General features: G+C 44.2%; 1 protein-coding gene across 2 annotated transcripts in view; it reads left to right on the top strand.

The window, feature by feature from the left end:
- Nucleotides 1–1,636: 1,636 nt before the first annotated feature.
- Nucleotides 1,637–21,821, top strand: part of fam91a1 (family with sequence similarity 91 member A1) — a 113,564-nt gene continuing 93,379 nt past the window's right edge. For both annotated transcript variants that reach the window (XM_036970971.1, XM_036970972.1), the window contains exons 1-4: nucleotides 1,637–1,933; nucleotides 3,246–3,330; nucleotides 10,680–10,831; nucleotides 20,679–20,736. In XM_036970971.1, coding sequence (XP_036826866.1) covers nucleotides 1,862–1,933; nucleotides 3,246–3,330; nucleotides 10,680–10,831; nucleotides 20,679–20,736 — 367 coding nt within the window. In that variant the 5' untranslated portion in view covers nucleotides 1,637–1,861. The remainder of the gene's footprint in view (nucleotides 1,934–3,245; nucleotides 3,331–10,679; nucleotides 10,832–20,678; nucleotides 20,737–21,821) is intronic.

Here is a 21,821-nt window from a genome sequence, read left to right on the forward strand (position 1 = left end):
GGTTTTGTTATTAGAATTATTATAATAATAATTATTATTATCTCCTCCTTACATCATCTATCTCCATCTCGACTCATCTATATAATCAGATTGCTGTCCTTTTCCCATAGCTGGATATATCCCTATGGGTCCTGGTCAAGTTGTGCACTATGTAGGGAATAGGGTTCCATTTGGATCATACCTTTCTCTCTAGGACAGCAGGGTACAACTTGTTAGACCCATTCCCCTTCCCCCACCTCCCATAAAACTCCTGAGGCATTGAGATGAGTTACTGTCATGTTTGCTTTACAGCATATGGGGAGGAAAACAGAGAGATTGAATAACAAGATTGAGATGCCAGCCACTAGGCAGCTAGTTGTCGTCAGAGCGAGGAGCCGAGCACATAGCGCTATTTGACTCTGAGCTGTACCCAAACACTGTTTATACTGGTTGGTTACCAAGTGACTTGAGGTCTGCGTCACAAATGGCCAATAGGGTTCTGATCTAAAGTAGTGCACTAATGGTCCATGTAAGGAATAGGGTGCCATTTGGGACGTAATCAAAGTGAGTTGAGGTGCAGATATTGATCTTTGAGCTCTCCAAGAACAGTGTCTAATCACACTGAAAGCCCGTGGCAAGGTTGACTCACAGTCCAGGCATTTCAGACAGTTGATTTATCTCATTCATTTTTACAGTATGAAAATTGGGATATATGTTGTGAAATGCAAATAGCATTGTCATGTCATATTTGACCAACTTTGCTTTTGGAAAGTATTCAGACCCCTTGACTTTTTCAACATTTTGTCATGTTACAGCCTTATTCTAAAATTAATTAAATGAAAATCCTTATCAATCTACACACAATACCCCATAATGACAAAGAAAAAACGTTTTTTAAAAACATTTTGGCAAGTGAATAAAAACACAAAAACAGAAAAATACCTCATTTACATAAATATTCAGACCCTTTGCCATGACACTTGGAATTGATCTCAGGTGCATCCTGTTTCCATTGATCATCCTTGAGATGTTTCTACAACTTGATTGGAGTCCACCTGTGGTAAAACCAAAAAATGTCTGCAGCATTGGAGGTCCCCAAGAACACAGTGGCCTCCATCATTCTTAGATGGAATAAGTTAGTGTTGTTTTGTAGTGGCTTTGCTGGCATGCATCTAAAAAGTTTTTTTTTAGTTCGCCCCACCAAGATGTAAATGTAGATGTAAATGGAAAATCGACACTGGTTATTATTTATATCTAATACGTTTTTTTATATATATATTTTAAAAAAAATCTCAATTAGACCTTGTCAGACCAGTTTCATGTGGACAGGTGTGATAGTTTGACAGTTGTAGCCACTAGCAAGACAGTTTATATGACCACTATGCTAGACCAGGTCTCTCTTGGGAAATAGATATTATCTCAATGAGAAAAAACCTGTATAAATAAAGGTAAAATAAAAAATAAAATAAATGCTCTATGTAAGAAATAATACAGGACATGTATTTTACAAGGTCAGTACACATTGCTGGAATGGAGCCAACCATTTGAGTTGCTTCCATACTTCCGTAACAAGAAAATATAGTGAGTTTGACTGGATAATCATTCTGTCATGTGATCACATCAACCGCCATGTTTCCGTTGGTTACGCCTCGAACGGAAGTGACGAACGATCGTTCCAAAATACAACAAGGAAGTGGACATTTATTAAAAAGGGGGAAAAAATTGCTATTTTCAGATCTGAAACATTCGGATTATTAAGTTACTGTATACATTTATTTTTTTTAAATATTTTTTATGTTTCGGTATTTTCTATAAGTCATCTTGGACTTGGCAAAAACCCGCTGCTGTTCGTTTCGTGGATCCTGATTCAAACTAGTTAGCGATGAACACGGACGTCGAATTTCACATTAGGCAGAATTATCCGTGGAACAAGCTACCAGCAAATGTCAAACAGGTATTTGATCTAGCTCAGGGTTTCCCATACGTTTCCCCCTAACACTACACAGTTGATTCAAATAACCAACTCATCATTCAAGCTTTGGTTAATTGTATCAGCTGTGTAGTGTTAGGGCAAAAAAAAAACTAAACGTTTGGGAACCCCTGATCCTAGCTAGCTAAAAAGCTATTCACAGCCAGCTAGTTAAGTTAACTGACAAGATGTAAACTTTCTCCCGTGGGTTCATTAGTAACTGATTTTGTCGTTCACCTGACAGCATCATCAGAGCACCGCTCCGTTATCTAACTAGCTGGCTGCCTAACTTGGTATAGCAGCTCATTCTTAATCAGATGATTTTGACAGCTGGTGTAATGTCATGATGATAGCTGAACAGCTATCATCTAGCGGCATTGTGTTATCTATTATCAACCATGTCAAGCAACTAGGGTTACTCGAAATGTGTTTGATCAGCAAAGAAATGTAGTTATAATACCGCAATTATCTATTCATAACTACTACATACCGTTAATAAATGCCACCTCATCATAAGTGTTGAGCTACTATGCCAAGATGTCAGAGACATCTTTTTTTTTTAGAGCAGCGGTATGAATGAGATTGAATGCGTTGTGTTTATAATGCAAGCTTTATAATGCAATATTCAATCACCTCTACATTACCTTTCTGTAGGCTTTAATACATAATGTGTATGTTACTGTAAAGAGGGTAGTGCTTACAGACTGCCATCCAGGACCTCTATACCAGGCAGTGTCAGAGAAAGGTCCTAAAAATGATCAGGCTCCAGCCAACCAAGTCAGTCTGTTCTCTCTGCTACCGCTCGGCAAGCAGTACCGGAGCGATCCAAGTCTGGGACCAAAAGGCTCCTGAACAGCTTCTACCCCAAAGCCATAAGACTGATGAACAGTTAATTAAACAGCTACCTGGACGTTCTGCTTCCCCCCCCCCCCCCCCCCCCCCCCTACCTACATGTACATAGTATTTCAATCAATAATGCACCTAACCAAACCTACATATGCCAAACCTACATATAAATGACCTCAATCAATCACCCCAACGACCTCGTCCCCCAGTACACTGACTCAGTACCGGTACTTCTTGTATATAGCCTGTATTTAGCCTCGTTATTGTTATTTTGTGTTACTATTATCTTTTTATCTATTTGTTAATTGTCTTTTTAACTGAATTGTTGGGAATGGGCTCCTGTGTAAGCATTTCACGGTATGGTCTACACTTGTTGTATTCGGGGCATGTGACATAACATTTGATTTAATTTGTATATTAATGCATTTAAATGTCCTGTTTTCATTTACAGAGTGTTGGGAACTCGCAGCGTGAATATGAGAAACATGTGCAGTTGTACAGTATCCGCAACCAGCTAAGGTTCCGCAATAACCTAGGTGAGTCAGCATGGGAGGAGTCCGCATGGGAGGAGTCCGCATGGGAGGAGTCAGCATGGGAGGAGTCAGCATGGGAGGAGTCAGCATGGGAGGAGTCAGCATGGGAGGAGTCAGCATGGGAGGAGTGGAATGCATGGAAGTCTCAGGCTTGTCAGAATAACTATGTTGTAGACTACAATATCCACCCCTCATTTCAGGGCAAACACAGAAAGTGTTCACACCCCTTGACTTTTTCCAGATTTTGTTGTGTTACAAAGTGGGATTAAAATGGATTAAAAAAAATTGTAGTAAATCTACACAAAATACTAGGGATACCTGATATATCGGTGAACATATCAGAATCGGCAGATATTAGCTAAAAATGCCAACATCGGTATCGGCCGGTGTCTAGTTTAACGCCTGATGTGCAAACCGATGTCAAAGCTGCCGTGCATACCTATATAAACGTAGGTACATGACGTAATGACGCCACGTAAAATGTTGCTCTACACGTGCAACACAGCATTCCTAACCTTGCCCACAATGTCTGCTGTGTGGATCGAGCAGTCAACAAGTCGAGCAGTCATTGGAAAGAGTAAGAACATTTCAGCGAGATCTCAAAGGCGAAATCCATTAACTGCAAGATAATGGAGTTCATTGCCCTTGACAATCAACCGTTGGCTTTCGCCGACTGGACGAGCACCGGTACACACTACCAAGTGCCCTATTTTTCAGCTGTTGCCCTACCGGAGTTGCACAGTAATAGCGTCACTGCGATTAGCTTCACGACATATGGAACGCCGTTTGGGTCGTTGCGTGTCAGAAAAGATACAGTAGCACTGTCAAGCTGTACAAAAAAGTCTGCAAACAAGCAAACACCGGCCACGACTGATGTTTACAATACCGCGTTGGTAATAAAGCATAATTTGTTTGACTGCAACTTCTGGGGTAGCTAGCTAGCTTTAGCTTGGTACCTAGCTAACTCCAATACAACCAGCCTAAAAACAATGACCAGTAGAAACTGCAGTCATTTTCATTATTCTTAGCAATGATTTAGGAATCCTTGTAAGAATTGTTGTTCGCCTATTGAAATTGAACTTCAGTTCATGAAAATAAATTGCTAGTCAGCTACTTAGCCCTGTTGCCCAAAGCTAACATTATAAGCAGCCAGCTAGCTTCATCTGGCTTGTGAGGCTCAACCGGACCAAGTTATATGTTGTGAAGCTTGCCACAATAAGATTTAGGCACAATAGTGGAATTTGCGTTTTGCCTTCAAAATAAAAGTATGTCATTGACAGTGATGCTAATGAATACACATTTATTTTGAAGGTCAACCACAAAGTCCACTATTGTGGCTAATCAATCAATCAAACAATCAATCAAATGTATTTATAAAGCCCTTCTTACATCAGCTGATGTCACAAAGTGCTGTACAGAAACCCAGACTAAAACCCCAAACAGCAAGCAATGCAGGTGTAGAAGCACGGTGACTAGGAAAAACTCCATAGAAAGGCCAAAACATAGCCTGGTTCCTCTCCAGGTTTCTTCCTATGAGGGGTGGCCAGTCATCTTCTGGCTGTGCCGGGTGGAGATTACAACAGAACATGGCCAAAATGTTCAAATGTTCATAAATGACCAGCAGGGTCAAATAATAATAATCACAGCTGTTGTAGAGGGTGCAACAGGTCAGCACCTCAGGAGTAAATGTTAGTTGGCTTTTCATAGCTTTTCATTGAGAGTATCTCTACCACTCCTGCTGTCTCTAGAGAGTTGAAAACAGCAGGTCTGGGACAGGTAGCATGTCCGGTGAACAGGTCAGGGTGAACAGGTCAGGGTGAACAGGTCAGGGTTCCATAGCCGCAGGCAGAACAGTTGAAACTGGAGGAGCAGCACGGCCAGGTGGACTGGGGGCAGCAAGGAGTCATCATGCCAGGTAGTCCTGAGGCATGGTCCTAGGGCTCAGGTCCCCCGAGAGGGAGGGAGAAAGAAAGAGAGAATTAGAGAGCATACTTAAATTCACACAGGACAATGGATAAGACAGGAGAAGTACTCCAGATATAACAAACTGACCCTAGCCCCCCAACACATAAACTATTGCAGCATAAATACTGGAGGCTGAAACAGGAGGGGTCAGGAAACACTGTGGCCCCATCCTATGACACCCCCTGACAGGCCCAAACAGGAAGGATATAACCCCACCCACTTTGTCAAAGTACAGCCCCCACACCACTAGAGGGATATCTTCAACCATCCTGAGACAGGGCCGAGTATAGCCCACAAAGATCTCCGCCACGGCACAAACCAAGGGGGGGCGCCAACCCAGACGGGAAGATCACACCAGTGACTCAACCCACTCAAGTGACGCACCCCTCCCAGGGACGGTATGAAAGAGCCCTAGTAAGCCAGTGACTCAGCCCCTGTAATAGGGGTTAGAGGCAGAGAATCCTAGTGGAAAGAGGGGAACCGGTCAGGCAGAGACAGCAACAGGTTCGTTGCTCCGTTCACCTTCCCACTCCTGGGCCAGACTACACTCAATCATATGACCCACTGAAGAGATGAGTCTTCAGTACTGACTTAAAGGTCGAGACTGAGTCTGCGTGTCTCACATGGGTAGGCAGACCATTCCATAAAAATGGAGCTCTATAGGAGAAAGCCCTGCCTCCAGCTGTTTGCTTAGAAATTCTAGGGACATTTAGGAGGCCTGCGTCTTGTGACCGTAGCGTACGTGTAGGTATGTACGGCAGGACCAAATCAGAAAAAGATAAGTAGGAGCAAGCTCATGTAATGCTTTGTAGGTTAGCAGTAAAACCTTGAAATCAGCCCTTGCCTTAATCCTTATTGTGGCTAGCTTCACATAGATGGGTCCAACTACCATTCATTAAATAACAACTGTCTTATAAATCAGTGTTATTTTAGATGATGACACCTAGCTATATAGTTAGCTAGCTAATTATAGCTACTGAAACAGATTGTCGTTCTGCTATGTTTTTATGTTTTTGGGAAAGAACATTGTTTGCATCCATGAGCTAGCTAGCTTTTCTTATGACCAGCACTGTAGGTGCGCGAGACAACTTTACCAGCATCATAGCATACGTATCGATGAATCGTTGTGACATATCAAATTAGGAGTGATATTGTAATAACTACGTGAAATATTGCAGTCATATTCAGGTCCTGATTGGTCATCAAACTTATTTGACACACAAAGACCCAGACGGCGTTCCATAGCAAAGACCCAGACGGCGTTCCATAGCAAAGACCCAGACGGCGTTCCATAGCAAAGACCCAGACGGCGTTCCATAGCAAAGACCCAGACGGCGTTCCATAGCAAAGACCCAGACGGCGTTCCATAGCAAAGACCCAGACGGCGTTCCATAGCAAAGACCCAGACGGCGTTCCATAGCAAAGACCCAGACGGCGTTCCATAGCAAAGACCCAGACGGCGTTCCATAGCAAAGACCCAGACGGCGTTCCATAGCAAAGACCCAGACGGCGTTCCATAGCAAAGACCCAGACGGCGTTCCATAGCAAAGACCCAAACGGCGTTCCATAGCAAAGACCCAGACGGCGTTCCATAGCAAAGACCCAGACGGCGTTCCATAGCAAAGACCCAGACGGCGTTCCATAGCAAAGACCCAGACGGCGTTCCATAGCAAAGACCCAGACGGCGTTCCATAGCAAAGACCCAGACGGCGTTCCATAGCAAAGACCCAGACGGCGTTCCATAGCAAAGACCCAGACGGCGTTCCATAGCAAAGACCCAGACGGCGTTCCATAGCAAAGACCCAGACGGCGTTCCATAGCAAAGACCCAAACGGCGTTCCATAGCAAAGACCCAGACGGCGTTCCATAGCAAAGACCCAGACGGCGTTCCATAGCAAAGACCCAAACGGCGTTCCATAGAAATCCTGGTTGAGAATGAAACGACGGAACAAATTAACAATGAAACAGCACAGCAAGTAAGTGAAAGAAATAGGTTGTGATGATGTTTTACTGTTAATGGGGACATACGTAAATGCCAACAAAATACGTTTTTGGTCAGTGTGGTATGTGTAAAAACCTTTTATTTAACTAGGCAATTTAGTTAAGAACAAATTCTTATTTCCATTGACGGCCAAACCCAGACGACACTGGGTCAATTGTGCGCCGTGCTACGGGACTCCCAATCACGGCGGATGTGACACAGCCTGGATTCGAACCAGGGACTGTAGTGATGCCTCTTGCACCACGATGCAGTGCCTTAGACCGCTGCGACCATGTGTGTGTTAACTATTTAACTGTACTAGAATCCTTAAAAGGCCGCTAAAATTCTAAATAACGGTTATCAGTTTCAGGTATTTTTGTCAAGGAAAATATCGGATATCGGTATCGGCCAAAAATGTCATATCGGTGCATCACTACAAAATACTCTGTCAAAGTGGACATTTGTAAAACATTTAGGAAAAATAAAACACTATAATATCTTGATTTAGATAAGTATTTAACCCCCTGAGAAAATACATGTTAGAAGCACCTTTGGCAGCAAGTACAGCTGTGAGTGCTTCTGGGTAAATCTCTAAGAACTGTCCACACCTGGTTTGTGCAACATTTGCCCATTATAATTCTTCAAGCTTGTTGATCATTGTTAGAAAATAAAATTCACTTCCTGCCATAGATTTTCATGCAGATTTAAGTCAAACCTGTTACTCAGCCACTCGGGAGCATTCACTCTTTTGGTAAGCAACTCCAGTGTTATTTGGCCTTGTGTTTTAGGTTATGGTCCTCTCCCAGTGTCTGTTGGAAAGCAGACTGAACCAGGTGGTTTTTCTCTAGGATTTTGCCTGTGCTTAGCATCATTCCTTTTCTTTTTTTTATCCTGAAAAACTCCCTAGTCCTGAACGATTACCATCATACCCATAACATGATGCAGCCAACACTATGCTTGAATATATGGAGAGTGGTACTCAGTAATGTGTTGTATTATATTTGCCCCAAACATAACACTTTGTATTCAGGACAAACAGTTAATTGTAATTGCCACATGTTTTGCAGTATGACTTTACTGCCTTGTTGCTTCCTTCCTTTCACTCTGTCATTTAGGTTAGTATTGTGGAGTAACTACAATGTTGTTGATCCATCCTCAGTTTTCTCCTATCACAGCCATTAAACTCTGTAACTGTTTTAAAGTCACCATTGGCCTCATGGTGAAGTCCCTGAGCAGTTTCCTTCCTCTCCGGCAACTGAGTTAGGAAGGACGCCTGTATCTTTGTTACTGGGTGTATTGATACACTATCCAAAGTGTAATTAATAACTTCACTATGCTCAAAGGGATTTTCAATGTTTATTTATTTTTATTTTTTTTCTACCAATAGGAGCCCTTCTTTGTGAGGCAGTGGAAAACCTCCCTGATCTTTGTGGTTCAATCTGTGTTTGAAATTCACTGCTCGACTGAGGGGCCTTACAATTATCTGTATGTGTGGGGTACAGAGATGAGGTAGTCATTCAAAAATCATGAGTCCATGCAACTTATAATGTAACTTGTTAAGCACATTTCTTTTCTCCTGAACTTGAGGCTTGCCATAAACAATGGGTTGAATATTTATTGACTGAAGGCATTTTAGCTTTTAATTTTCTATAAAATTGTCAAAATAAATACACAATTTCACTTTGACATTATGGGGTATTGTGTGTAGGCCAGTGACAAACATATATAAATACATTTTAAAGGTCCTGATTCCCATGTAAAATAACCTTTTGAGTGACTAAAATATCAACCATGATAAAACTTTTGCATAGAATTTCTCATAATTTGAGGAAGTTAAAATGTTCTCTAATGACTAACTAACAGGAAGTTTAAAAAGACAGGCTTAGTGGGCGGGGAGCTTATATTCATGAGCTTGCTTTGACTGACTGTTCCATGCTGGCTGAAGACCTAGCTAGCCTGTAACTAACTAACACCAGAGAAATGAAGACCTAGCTAGCCAGTAACTAGCTAACACCAGACACAGATGTAGACCTAGCTAGCCAGTAACTAACTAACACCAGACAGATGAAGACCTAGCTAGCCAGTAACTAGCTAACACCAGACACAGATGTAGACCTAGCTAGCCTGTAACTAACTAACACCAGACAGATGAAGACCTAGCTAGCCAGTAACTAGCTAACACCAGACAGATGAAGACCTAGCTAGCCAGTAACTAGCTAACACCAGACAGATGAAGACCTAGCTAGCCAGTAACTAGCTAACACCAGACAGATGAAGACCTAGCTAGCCTGTAACTAACTAACACCAGACAGAAGAAAGGCAAGACCTATAGAAATATCTTTGTCATAGAGGAATAGTGTAAACTTGTCATTATATTATATATGAAAAACGTTCATATGGTTTCATTCCAAATATCATAACATTTCATGACCATTGTGGAAAAAGTCAATGTGTGAATACTTTCTGAAGGCCAATTTATAACCAATAATAAATAATTTTATTGCTCAGTACTTACAGTCCATTATTATGGGGCCCTATGTATCTGAAAGTATCTACTATTGTCATTGTTTTTTAAGTTGTCAGTAGGCCTAATGGACTAGCTTTCTTTCCCAATCTGATCACAGTGTCTGTCCTTATCAGTCCCTATCTGATCTGACTGTCTTTCCTAACCCGTCCCCATCTGATCTGACTGTCTTGTCCTTATCAGTCCCTATCTGATCTGACTGTCTCTGTCCTAACCTGTCCCTATCTGATCTGTCTGTCCTAACCCGTCCCTATCTGATCTGTCTGTCCTAACCCGTCCCTATCTGATCTGTCTGTCCTAACCCGTCCCTATCTGATCTGACTGTCTCTGTCCTAACCTGTCCCTATCTGATCTGACTGTCCTAACCCGTCCCTATCTGATCTGACTGTCTCTGTCCTTATCAGTCCCTATCTGATCTGACCTTCTCTGTCCTTATCAGTCCCTATCTGATCTGTCTCTGTCCTTATCAGTCCCTATCTGATCTGTCTCTGTCCTTATCAGTCCCTATCTGATCTGACCTTCTCTGTCCTTATCGGTCCCTATTTGATCTGACTGTCTCTGTCCTAACCTGTCCCTATCTGATCTGTCTGTCCTAACCTGTCCCTATGTGATCTGTCTGTCCTAACCTGTCCCTATCTGATCTGTCTGTCTCTGTCCTTATCAGTCCCTATCTGATCTGACCTTCTCTGTCCTTATCAGTCCCTATCTGATCTGACTGTCTCTGTCCTAACCTGTCCCTATCTGATCTGTCTGTCCTAACCTGTCCCTATCTGATCTGACTGTCTCTGTCCTTATCAGTCCCTATCTGCTCTGTCTGTCTCTGTCCTTATCAGTCCCTGTCTGATCTGAGTGTGTCTGTCCTCTCCCCCCATGTCTGTCCAGTGAGACACGTGAGGAAGGATGAGAGGAAGTACTATGAGGAGCTGTTGAAGTACAGCCGAGATCACCTGATGCTCTACCCCTACCACCTGTCAGACATCATGGTCAAAGGCCTCCGCATCACCCCCTTCTCCTACTATATCAGCATCATGGAGGTACTATAATACTATATACTATATCTACTGTAGTCACCCCTTCTCCTACTACACTGCTCAAAAAAATAAAGGGCACACTTAAACAACACAATGTAACTCCAAGTCAATCACACTTCTGTGAAATCAAACTGTCCACTTAGGAAGCAACACTGATTGACAATAAATTTCACATGCTGTTGTTTAAATGGAATAGAATACAGGTGGAAATTATAGGCAATTAGCAAGACACCCCCAATAAAGGAGTGGTTCTGCAGGTGGTGACCACAGACCACTTCTCAGTTCCAATGCTTCCTGGCTGATGTTTTGGTCACTTTTGAATGCTGGCGGTGCTTTCACTCTAGTGGTAGCATGAGACGGAGTCTACAACCCACACAAGTGGCTCAGGTAGTGCAGCTCATCCAGGATGGCACATCAATGCGAGCTGTGGCAAGAAGGTTTGCTGTGTCTGTCAGCGTAGTGTCCAGAGCATGGAGGCACTATCAGGAGACAGGCCAGTACATCAGGAGACGTGGAGGAGGCCGTAGGAGGGCAACAACCCAGCAGCAGGACCGCTACCTCCGCCTTTGTGCAAGGAGGAGCACTGCCAGAGCCCTGCAAAATGACCTCCAGCAGGCCACAAATGTGCATGTGTCTGCTGATACGGTCAGAAACAGACTCCATGAGGGTGGTATGAGGGCCCGACGTCCACAGGTGGGGGTTGTGCTTACAGCCCAACACCGTGCAGGACGTTTGGCATTTGCCAGAGAACACCAAGATTGGCAAATTCGCCACTGGCGCCCTGTGCTCTTCACAGATGAAAGCAGATTCACACTGAGCACGTGACAGACGTGACAGAGTCTGGAGACGCCGTGGAGAACGTTCTGCTGCCTGCAACATCCTCCAGCATGACCGGTTTGGCGGTGGGTCAGTCATGGTGTGGGGTGTAATTTCTTTGGGGGGCCGCACAACACTCCATGTGCTCGCCAGAGGTAGCCTGACTGCCATTAGGTACCGAGATGAGATCCTCAGACCATACATGCAATAAAATGCAAATTAATTACTTAAAAATCAAACAATGTGATTTTTGTTTTAGATTCCGTCTCTCACGGTTGAAGTGTACCTATGATAAAAATGACAGACCTCTACATGCTTTATAAGTAGGAAACACTCCCGATTTTGCAGGTTATCAAATACTTGTTCTCTGGTCTATACGGTCCATGTACGTCCATAGTGCTCTGGTCTATACATACGGTCCATAGGGCTCTGGTCTATAAGGTCTATAGGGCTCTGGTCTATAAGGTCTATACGGTCCATGTACGTCCATAGTGCTCTGGTCTATAAGGTCCATAGGGCTCTGGTCTATAAGGTCCATAGGGCTCTGGTCTATAAGGTCCATAGGGCTCTGGTCTATAAGGTCCATAGGGCTCTGGTCTATAAGGTCCATAGGGCTCTGGTCTATAAGGTCCATAGGGCTCTGGTCTATAAGGTCCATAGGGCTCTGGTCTATAAGGTCCATGTACGTCCATAGTGCTCTGGTCTATACGGTCCACAGGGCTCTGGTCTATACGGTCCATGTACGTCCATAGTGCTCTGGTCTATACGGTCCATAGGGCTCTGGTCTATAAGGTCCATAGGGCTCTGGTCTATAAGGTCCATGTACGTCCATAGTGCTCTGGTCTATACGGTCCATAGGGCTCTGGTCTATACGGTCCATGTATGTCCATAAGGCTCTGGTCTATACGGTCCATGTACGTCCATAGGGCTCTGGTCTATAAGGTCCATAGGGCTCTGGTCTATAAGGTCCATAGGGCTCTGGTCTATAAGGTCCATGTACGTCCATAGTGCTCTAGTCTATAAGGTCCATAGGGCTCTGGTCTATAAGGTCCATAGGGCTCTGGTCTATATGGTCCATAGGGCTCTGGTCTATACGGTCCATAGTGCTCTGGTCTATAAGGTCCATAGTGCTCTGGTCTATAAGGTCCATGTACGTCCATAGTGCTCTGGTCTATACGGTCCATGTATGTCCATAGGGCTCTGGTCTATAAGGTCCATAGGGCTCTGGTCTATAAGGTCCATGTACGTCCATAGTGCTCTGGTCTATAAGGTCCATAGGGCTCTGGTCTATAAGGTCCATAGGGCTCTGGTCTATAAGGTCCATAGGTCTTTAGTCTATAAGGTCCATGTACGTCCATAGGGCTCTGGTCTATAAGGTCCATGTACGTCCATAGGGCTCTGGTCTATAAGGTCCATAGGGCTCTGGTCTATATGGTCCATAGGTCTATACGATCTATGTACGTCCATAGGGCTCTGGTCTATAAGGTCCATAGGGCTCTGGTCTATAAGGTCCATAGGGCTCTGGTCTATAAGGTCCATAGGGCTCTGGTCTATAAGGCTCTGGTCTATAAGGTCCATAGGTCTATACGGTCCATGTACGTCCATAGGGCTCTGGTCTATAAGGTCCATAGGGCTCTGGTCTATATGGTCCATAGGTCTATACGGTCCATGTACGTCCATATGGCTCTGGTCTGTAAGGTCCATAGGGCTCTGGTCTATAAGGTCCATAGGGCTCTGGTCTATAAGGTCCATAGGGCTCTGGTCTATAAGGTCCATAGGTCTATACGGTCCATGTACGTCCATAGGGCTCTGGTCTATAAGGTCCATAGGGCTCTGGTCTATAAGGTCCATGTACGTCCATAGGGCTCTGGTCTATAAGGTCCATGTACGTCCATAGGGCTCTGGTCTATAAGGTCCATAGGGCTCTGGTCTATAAGGTCCATAGGGCTCTGGTCTGTAAGGTCCATAGGGCTCTGGTCTATACGGTCCATAGGGCTCTGGTCTATACGGTCCATAGGGCTCTGGTCTGTAAGGTCCATAGTGCTCTGGTCTGTAAGGTCCATAGGGCTCTGGTCTGTAAGGTCCATAGGGCTCTGGTCTGTAAGGTCCATAGGGCTCTGGTCTATAAGGTCCATAGGGCTCTGGTCTGTAAGGTCCATAGGGCTCTGGTCTGTAAGGCCCATAGGGCTCTGGTCTATAAGGTCCATAGGGCTCTGGTCTATAAGGTCCATAGGGCTCTGGTCTGTAAGGTACATAGGGCTCTGGTCTATACGGTCCTTAGGGCTCTGGTCTATAAGGTCCATAGGGCTCTGGTCTATATGGTCTATAAGGTCCATAGGGCTCTGGTCTATATGGTCTATAAGGTCCATAGGGCTCTGGTCTATAAGTAGTAGTGTACTATAATTGAATAGGGTACAGTTTAGGACAGAACCGTAGTCTCAAATCAGTCCATTCAAGAGCTGTCCTACTGTGCATACTGTGCATTTAGGTCATACTGATACCAGTCTTTACACTAGAATGAGTATAATGGAGGTGTCCTCTTTCAAGCCAATGATGACATTATGGGGAGACCCATATGAGCAAAGCAGGAAGTAAAAGCAGGAAGTGTATGCATCAATCTGTGCTGTGATTTGTTGAATCAACTGAACTGCCATTACATAAAATACATTCCATTACATGAGCCACATCAGTTAACATAATTTGAATAAACATTCTACATTACCATAGAAATGATTTAATTACAATACCAGGAAGTGATTGCACTCATGAGTTCACTAGTCAGATTGCCAGGAATAGAGGTTCCAAACCCATTCTATTCATTGTATTTCTATGTTTATATTTCTACTCTGTAAAACCAATTGACCACAAGGGGTGTATTCATTTGGGAGAACGGTACAGAGCCGTGCAGATAGAAATGTATTTTATAGTGCTCAAAATAACTCCCTATTATTGAGGATAGAGGATCATATCTGTTCTACCTTAACCTTTCTGCTAGAATTTCCGCGGTAAAGGTGGCAGAGCTAAATCGGTCTTCTCACGGAGTGTCCGAACGGTTTGGCCACTTGGTGGAAAGGTGAGACTCTTGTTTTGATCTAGGATGCCCACATGCCCCACAAGACTCATCTGAAGGTCCCCCGTACCAGGTAAACCAATTTATGGAGAAAGTTTAGTGCCTAAAACAAGGGGTCAAATACAACTTTTCCAGACACTTCAGAACAAACTTCCTTTAGATTTAAAACAATAAATAATCTGTTATTCAATGTGTTTCTATGGGCTAATAGCAGTAAGGACTATCTGTTATTCATTGTGTTTCTATGGGCTAATAGCAGTAAGGACTATCTGTTATTCATTGTGTTTCTATGGGCTAATAGCAGTAAGGACTATCTGTTATTCAATGTGTTTCTATGGGCTAATAGCAGTAAGGACTATCTGTTATTCATTGTGTTTCTATGTGCTAATAGCAGTAAGGACTATCTGTTATTCATTGTGTTTCTATGGGCTAATAGCAGTAAGGACTATCTGTTATTCAATGTGTTTCTATGGGCTAATAGCAGTAAGGACTATCTGTTATTCAATGTGTTTCTATGGGCTAATAGCAGTAAGGACTATCTGTTATTCAATGTGTTTCTATGGGCTAATAGCAGTAAGGACTATCTGTTATTCAAATCAAATCAAATCAAATCAAATCATTTCCCATCAATTCCCATTATTAAAGTGGCTGGAGTTGAGTCAGTGTCAGTGTGTTGGCAGCAGCCACTCAGTGTTAGTGGTGGCTGTTTAACAGTCTGATGGCCTTGAGATAGAAGCTGTTTTTCAGTCTCTCGGTCCCAGCTTTGATGCACCTGTACTGACCTCGCCTTCTGGATGATAGCGGGGTGAACAGGCAGTGGCTCGGGTGGTTGATGTCCTTGATGATCTTTATGGCCTTCCTGTGACATCGGGTGGTGTAGGTGTCCTGGAGGGCAGGTAGTTTGCCCCCGGTGATGCGTTGTGCAGACCTCACTACCCTCTGGAGAGCCTTACGGTTGAGGGCGGTGCAGTTGCCATACCAGGCGGTGATACAGCCCGCCAGGATGCTCTCGATTGTGCATCTGTAGAAGTTTGTGAGTGCTTTTGGTGACAAGCCGAATTTCTTCAGCCTCCTGAGGTTGAAGAGGCGCTGCTGCGCCTTCTTCACGATGCTGTCTGTGTGAGTGGACCAATTCAGTTTGTCTGTGATGTGTATGCCGAGGAACTTAAAACTTGCTACCCTCTCCACTACTGTTCCATCGATGTGGATAGGGGGGTGTTCCCTTTGCTGTTTCCTGAAGTCCACAATCATCTCCTTAGTTTTGTTGACGTTGAGTGTGAGGTTGTTTTCCTGACACCACACTCCGAGGGCCCTCACCTCCTCCCTGTAGGCCGTCTCATCGTTGTTGGTAATCAAGCCTACCACTGTTGTGTCGTCCGCAAACTTGATGATTGAGTTGGAGGCGTGCGTGGCCACGCAGTCGTGGGTGAACAGGGAGTACAGGAGAGGGCTCAGAACGCAACCTTGTGGGGCCCCAGTGTTGAGGATCAGCGGGGAGGAGATGTTGTTGCCTACCCTCACCACCTGGGGGCGGCCCGTCAGGAAGTCCAGTACCCAGTTGCACAGGGCGGGGTCGAGACCCAGGGTCTCGAGCTTGATGACGAGCTTGGAGGGTACTATGGTGTTGAATGCCGAGCTGTAGTCGATGAACAGCATTCTCACATAGGTATTCCTCTTGTCCAGATGGGTTAGGGCAGTGTGCAGTGTGGTTGAGATTGCATCGTCTGTGGACCTATTTGGGCGGTAAGCAAATTGGAGTGGGTCTAGGGTGTCAGGTAGGGTGGAGGTGATATGGTCCTTGACTAGTCTCTCAAAGCACTTCATGATGACGGATGTGAGTGCTACGGGGCGGTAGTCATTTAGCTCAGTTACCTTAGCTTTCTTGGGAACAGGAACAATGGTGGCCCTCTTGAAGCATGTGGGAACAGCAGACTGGTATAGGGATTGATTGAATATGTCCGTAAACACACCGGCCAGCTGGTCTGCGCATGCTCTGAGGGCGCGGCTGGGGATGCCATCTGGGCCTGCAGCCTTGCGAGGGTTAACACGTTTAAATGTCTTACTCACCTCGGCTGCAGTGAAGGAGAGACCGCATGTTTTCGTTGCAGGCCGTGTCAGTGGCACTGTATTGTCCTCAAAGCGGGCAAAAAAGTTATTTAGTCTGCCTGGGAGCAAGACATCCTGGTCCGTGACTGGGCTGGATTTCTTCCTGTAGTCCGTGATTGACTGTAGACCCTGCCACATGCCTCTTGTGTCTGAGCCGTTGAATTGAGATTCTACTTTGTCTCTGTACTGGCGCTTAGCTTGTTTGATAGCCTTGCGGAGGGAATAGCTGCACTGTTTGTATTCGGTCATGTTACCAGACACCTTGCCCTGATTAAAAGCAGTGGTTCGCGCTTTCAGTTTCACACGAATGCTGCCATCAATCCACGATTTCTGGTTAGGGAATGTTTTAATCGTTGCTATGGGAACGACATCTTCAACGCACGTTCTAATGAACTCGCACACCGAATCAGCGTATTCGTCAATGTTGTTATCTGACGCAATACGAAACATCTCCCAGTCCACGTGATGGAAGCAGTCTTGGAGTGTGGAGTCAGCTTGGTCGGACCAGCGTTGGACAGACCTCAGCGTGGGAGCCTCTTGTTTTAGTTTCTGTCTGTAGGCAGGGATCAACAAAATGGAGTCGTGGTCAGCTTTTCCGAAAGGGGGGCGGGGCAGGGCCTTATATGCGTCGCGGAAGTTAGAGTAACAATGGTCCAAGGTCTTTCCTCCCCTGGTTGCGCAATCGATATGCTGATAAAATTTGGGGAGTCTTGTTTTCAGATTAGCCTTGTTAAAATCCCCAGCTACAATGAATGCAGCCTCCGGATAAATTGTTTCCAGTTTGCAGAGAGTTAAATAAAGTTCGTTCAGAGCCATCGATGTGTCTGCTTGGGGGGGGATATATACGGCTGTGATTATAATCGAAGAGAATTCTCTTGGTAGATAATGCGGTCTACATTTGATTGTGAGGAATTCTAAATCAGGTGAACAGAAGGATTTGAGTTCCTGTATGTTTCTTTCATCGCACCATGTCATGTTGGCCATGAGGCATACGCCCCCGCCCCTCTTCCTACCAGAAAGATGTTTGTTTCTGTCTGCGCGATGTGTGGAGAAACCCGTTGGCTGCACCGCTTCGGATAGCGTCTCTCCAGTGAGCCACGTTTCAGTGAAGCAAAGGACGTTACAGTCTCTGATGTCCCTCTGGAATGCTACCCTTGCTCGGATTTCATCAACCTTGTTGTCAAGAGACTGCACATTGGCAAGAAGAATGCTAGGGAGTGGTGCGCGCTGTGCCCGTCTCCGGAGTCTGACCAGAAGACCGCCTCGTTTCCCTCTCTTTCGGAGTCGTTTTTTTGGGTCGCTGCATAGGATCCACTCCGTTGTCCTGTTTGTAAGGCAGAACACAGGATCCGCGTCGCGAAAAACATATTCTTGGTCGTACTGATGGTGAGTTGATTGTGTTTCTATGGGCTAATAGCAGTAAGGACTATCTGTTATTCATTGTGTTTCTATGGGCTAATAGCAGTAAGGACTATCTGTTATTCAATGTGTTTCTATGGGCTAATAGCAGTAAGGACTATCTGTTATTCAATGTGTTTCTATGGGCTAATAGCAGTAAGGACTATCTGTTATTCAATGTGTTTCTATGGTCTAATAGCAGTAAGGACTATGTGTTTCTATGGGCTAATAGCAGTAAGGACTATCTGTTATTCAATGTGTTTATATGGGCTAATAGCAGTAAGGACTATCTGTTATTCAATGTGTTTCTATTGGCTAATAGCAGTAAGGACTATCTGTTATTCAATGTGTTTCTATTGGCTAATAGCAGTAAGGACTATCTGTTATTCAATGTGTTTCTATGGGCTAATAGCAGTAAGGACTATCTGTTATTCAATGTGTTTCTATGGTCTAATTAGCAGTAAGGACTATCTGTTATTCAATGTGTTTCTATTGGCTAATAGCAGTAAGGACTATCTGTTATTCAATGTGTTTCTATTGGCTAATAGCAGTAAGCACTATCTGTTATTCAATGTGTTTCCTATTGGCTAATAGCAGTAAGGACTATCTGTTATTCAATGTGTTTCTATTGGCTAATAGCAGTAAGGACTATCTGTTATTCATTGTGTTTCTATGGGCTAATAGCAGTAAGGACTATCTGTTATTCAATGTGTTTCTATTGGCTAATAGCAGTAATGACTATCTGTTATTCACTGTGTTTCTATTGGCTAATAGCAAAAATGAAATGTTTCATGAAATACTTTTAAAAATATATTTTTTGATACCTTAACCGGTCTTATAATTCAAAATCAAAGAGAAAAATGGTCCTGGTGAGAAGGTTCTGTTATTTTTTGTGTGTTATTCCTGGAGTTTCACACCGTTTACCTTGACTCAAACAAGACTGTGGTAGACTTTTAAACCCCTGAGTTGCCCTAACACGTGACTTTGTCCTGTGTAACAGTCCATAGCGTCTGTATTCAAGACCCATGCTGCATCCCGATGGCTCCTTCTGATAGGTTTGGATTGATGAACTTTAAATCCTTATTAATGATTCGTTTCAATAGAGAAATGACCATTAATAACCATTAACCTCTGGTGTTAATAGTCCCTCGGCTATCTATAGGAGGAAGGTATATGGTGGGGGCAATTGAGCTTGGAATGTACTGAGTGTCGGCAATGTGATCGCGTTGGCAGGCATTGATAAGGATTAGCCATGGATTAGTGATGAAAGGTGGGGGGGTCCAGGTCAGGTCACGTTAAGGAAGAAATGTAAAGTTTATGGCCCGTATCACTTAGTGTCCAGCCTAGCAGTAAAGAGTCAATGCTTGTACAGATGGGTAGGAGGAGACTCAGGAGGAAGGGTTAAATATCACTGCTTGTACAGATGGGTAGGAGGAGACTCAGGAGGAAGGGTTAAATATCACTGCTTGTACAGATGGGTAGGAGGAGACTCAGGAGGAAGGGTTAAATATCACTGCTTGTGCAGATGTGTAGGAGGAGACTCAGGAGGAAGAGTAAATGTTTACTCTGAACGTTAGAACCTAACACAGTACACTAGGATGGTGGATTGGCCCAGTCAGTGTGGGGTGGACCTCAACTGTTATCCAGCACATCCTACGCTACTCTTTTTCATTGCCTTGAAGAATTTCATTGAATTTCAATGAAAAAAAAAGCACAGATTTAATATAATGAACAACTAGGCCTACATCTAGTGCCCAAACTCCAACTGTTGCTCAGCTGATTGTGATATCGTTAATGGTGAAAAACATTCAAACCAATTTTATTTTCTACATTCTGAGGCGACGTCTCGCCGCGCGTTCTGAGGCGACGTCTCGCCGCGCGTTCCGAGGCGACGTCTCGCCGCGCGTTCCGAGGCGACGTCTCGCCGCGCGTTCCGAGGCGACGTCTCGCCGCGCGTTCCGAGGCGACGTCTCGCCGCGCGTTCTGAGGCGACGTCTCGCCGCGCGTTCTGAGGCGACGTCTCGCCGCGCGTTCTGAGGCGACGTCTCGCCGCGCGTTCTGAGGCGACGTCTCGCCGCGCGTTCTGAGGCAACGTCTTCATACTAGACATGTAAATTACATTACTGAACGACGTGTCACTCTGATAATCCATTTGATGTGTTTTTAATAGAATAAATGAATTACTGCACTAAATAGGGAATAGTGTGCCATAGGGTCCTGGTCCAAAGTAGTGCATTACATTGGGAATAGGGTGCCATTTGGAACATTGACAGTGAATAATCAAGGTTCAGGGAAGGAAGGAATGGTGTAGGAAGAGAAATTAGTTTAATTTGCTGCTCCCTTTTTCCTGGTTTAATTTCTCCCTCCCTTCCTCTCTCCTCTTCCCTCTTCTCTTCCCTCTCCTCCCTCTCTCCACCTCCCTCTCTCCCTCTCTCCCTCCCTCCCTCTCTCCACCTCCAGGACATCATGAATGTAGAGAAGAGTTACGACTCGCTGCCCAACTTCACTGCTGCTGACTGTAAGTAGCCTGTTGCTGTACTTTCTCTCTGAGCTGTGTGGTGTGTGGGGCAGTATTTCCGGTAGCCGGTAATAGAAGCTTTTGGCCCAAAAAAGAAGAATCAAAAAACGATAAATAAAATTGGCGCCGGCCATTTGTCCGGGAGAAGAAAAAAACGAAGAATTCCAAAATAATTATTTTTAGCCTATTAATTGATGGAAATACCAGTCGATGGAAATACCAGCCGATGGAAATACCAGCCGATGGAAATACCAGTCGATGGAAATACCAGTCGATGGAAATACATTGGACCGGTCATGCTTATCGGTCTATAGGATAATGTGCATAATTTTTGTGGAATTAAATTGGCACATGCATTTTCATTATTCATCTTATGAGCATAGCACGAGCATAGCATACATATACAGAGCCTAATTGGAGCGGAGAATCAGTCAGACACTGTGAGAGCTGCTTCGACAGCTCCTCAAACCGCTTGTTTGTTGCTGCTGGACTGAAATGTGCTTTTATAAGCCCAATCATTGCGTAATAATTCTAAATGCAATCGTGTGTTAAAAACAGTTTTGATGGCCACGATTGAAAAGGGCTACTGTTTTTATTTCTCAACTGGTAATTGTAGCGCGCTTCCCATTTGCCATTCAAGTGTATAAGCAGCGGTTGTTGGCAGGCTTTCAGAGTGTCACACTCCACTTTGCAATGAGCTGGAGGCAGTATGCATTTAGTTTAGTTGGAAGGTTTTACTACATATTATGAGACATGTCTTTCAAAGCAGCCAAAATCAGACCATAGAAATGTGGAGGAAATTATTTAGACTTCCATATGCCGTTGAAACCAGTAGCACATTTCTCTCACGTTCTAATGGTTTTCAAATCAACTTTCTTTCATTGTCCATTAGTTAAAGGCACCATTTTAGTCATTTTAGCAACCCATGCTAGTTGATGATAATCCTAGTCATATTAGCATCCCATGCTAGTTGATGATAATCCTAGTCATATTAGCAACCCATGCTAGTTGATGATAATTCTAGTCATATTAGCATCCCATGCTAGTTGATGATAATCCTAGTCATATTAGCAACCCATGCTAGT

The sequence above is a fragment of the Oncorhynchus mykiss genome, chromosome 32, assembly GCF_013265735.2.
Source record: "Oncorhynchus mykiss isolate Arlee chromosome 32, USDA_OmykA_1.1, whole genome shotgun sequence".
Lineage (NCBI taxonomy): Eukaryota > Metazoa > Chordata > Actinopteri > Salmoniformes > Salmonidae > Oncorhynchus > Oncorhynchus mykiss.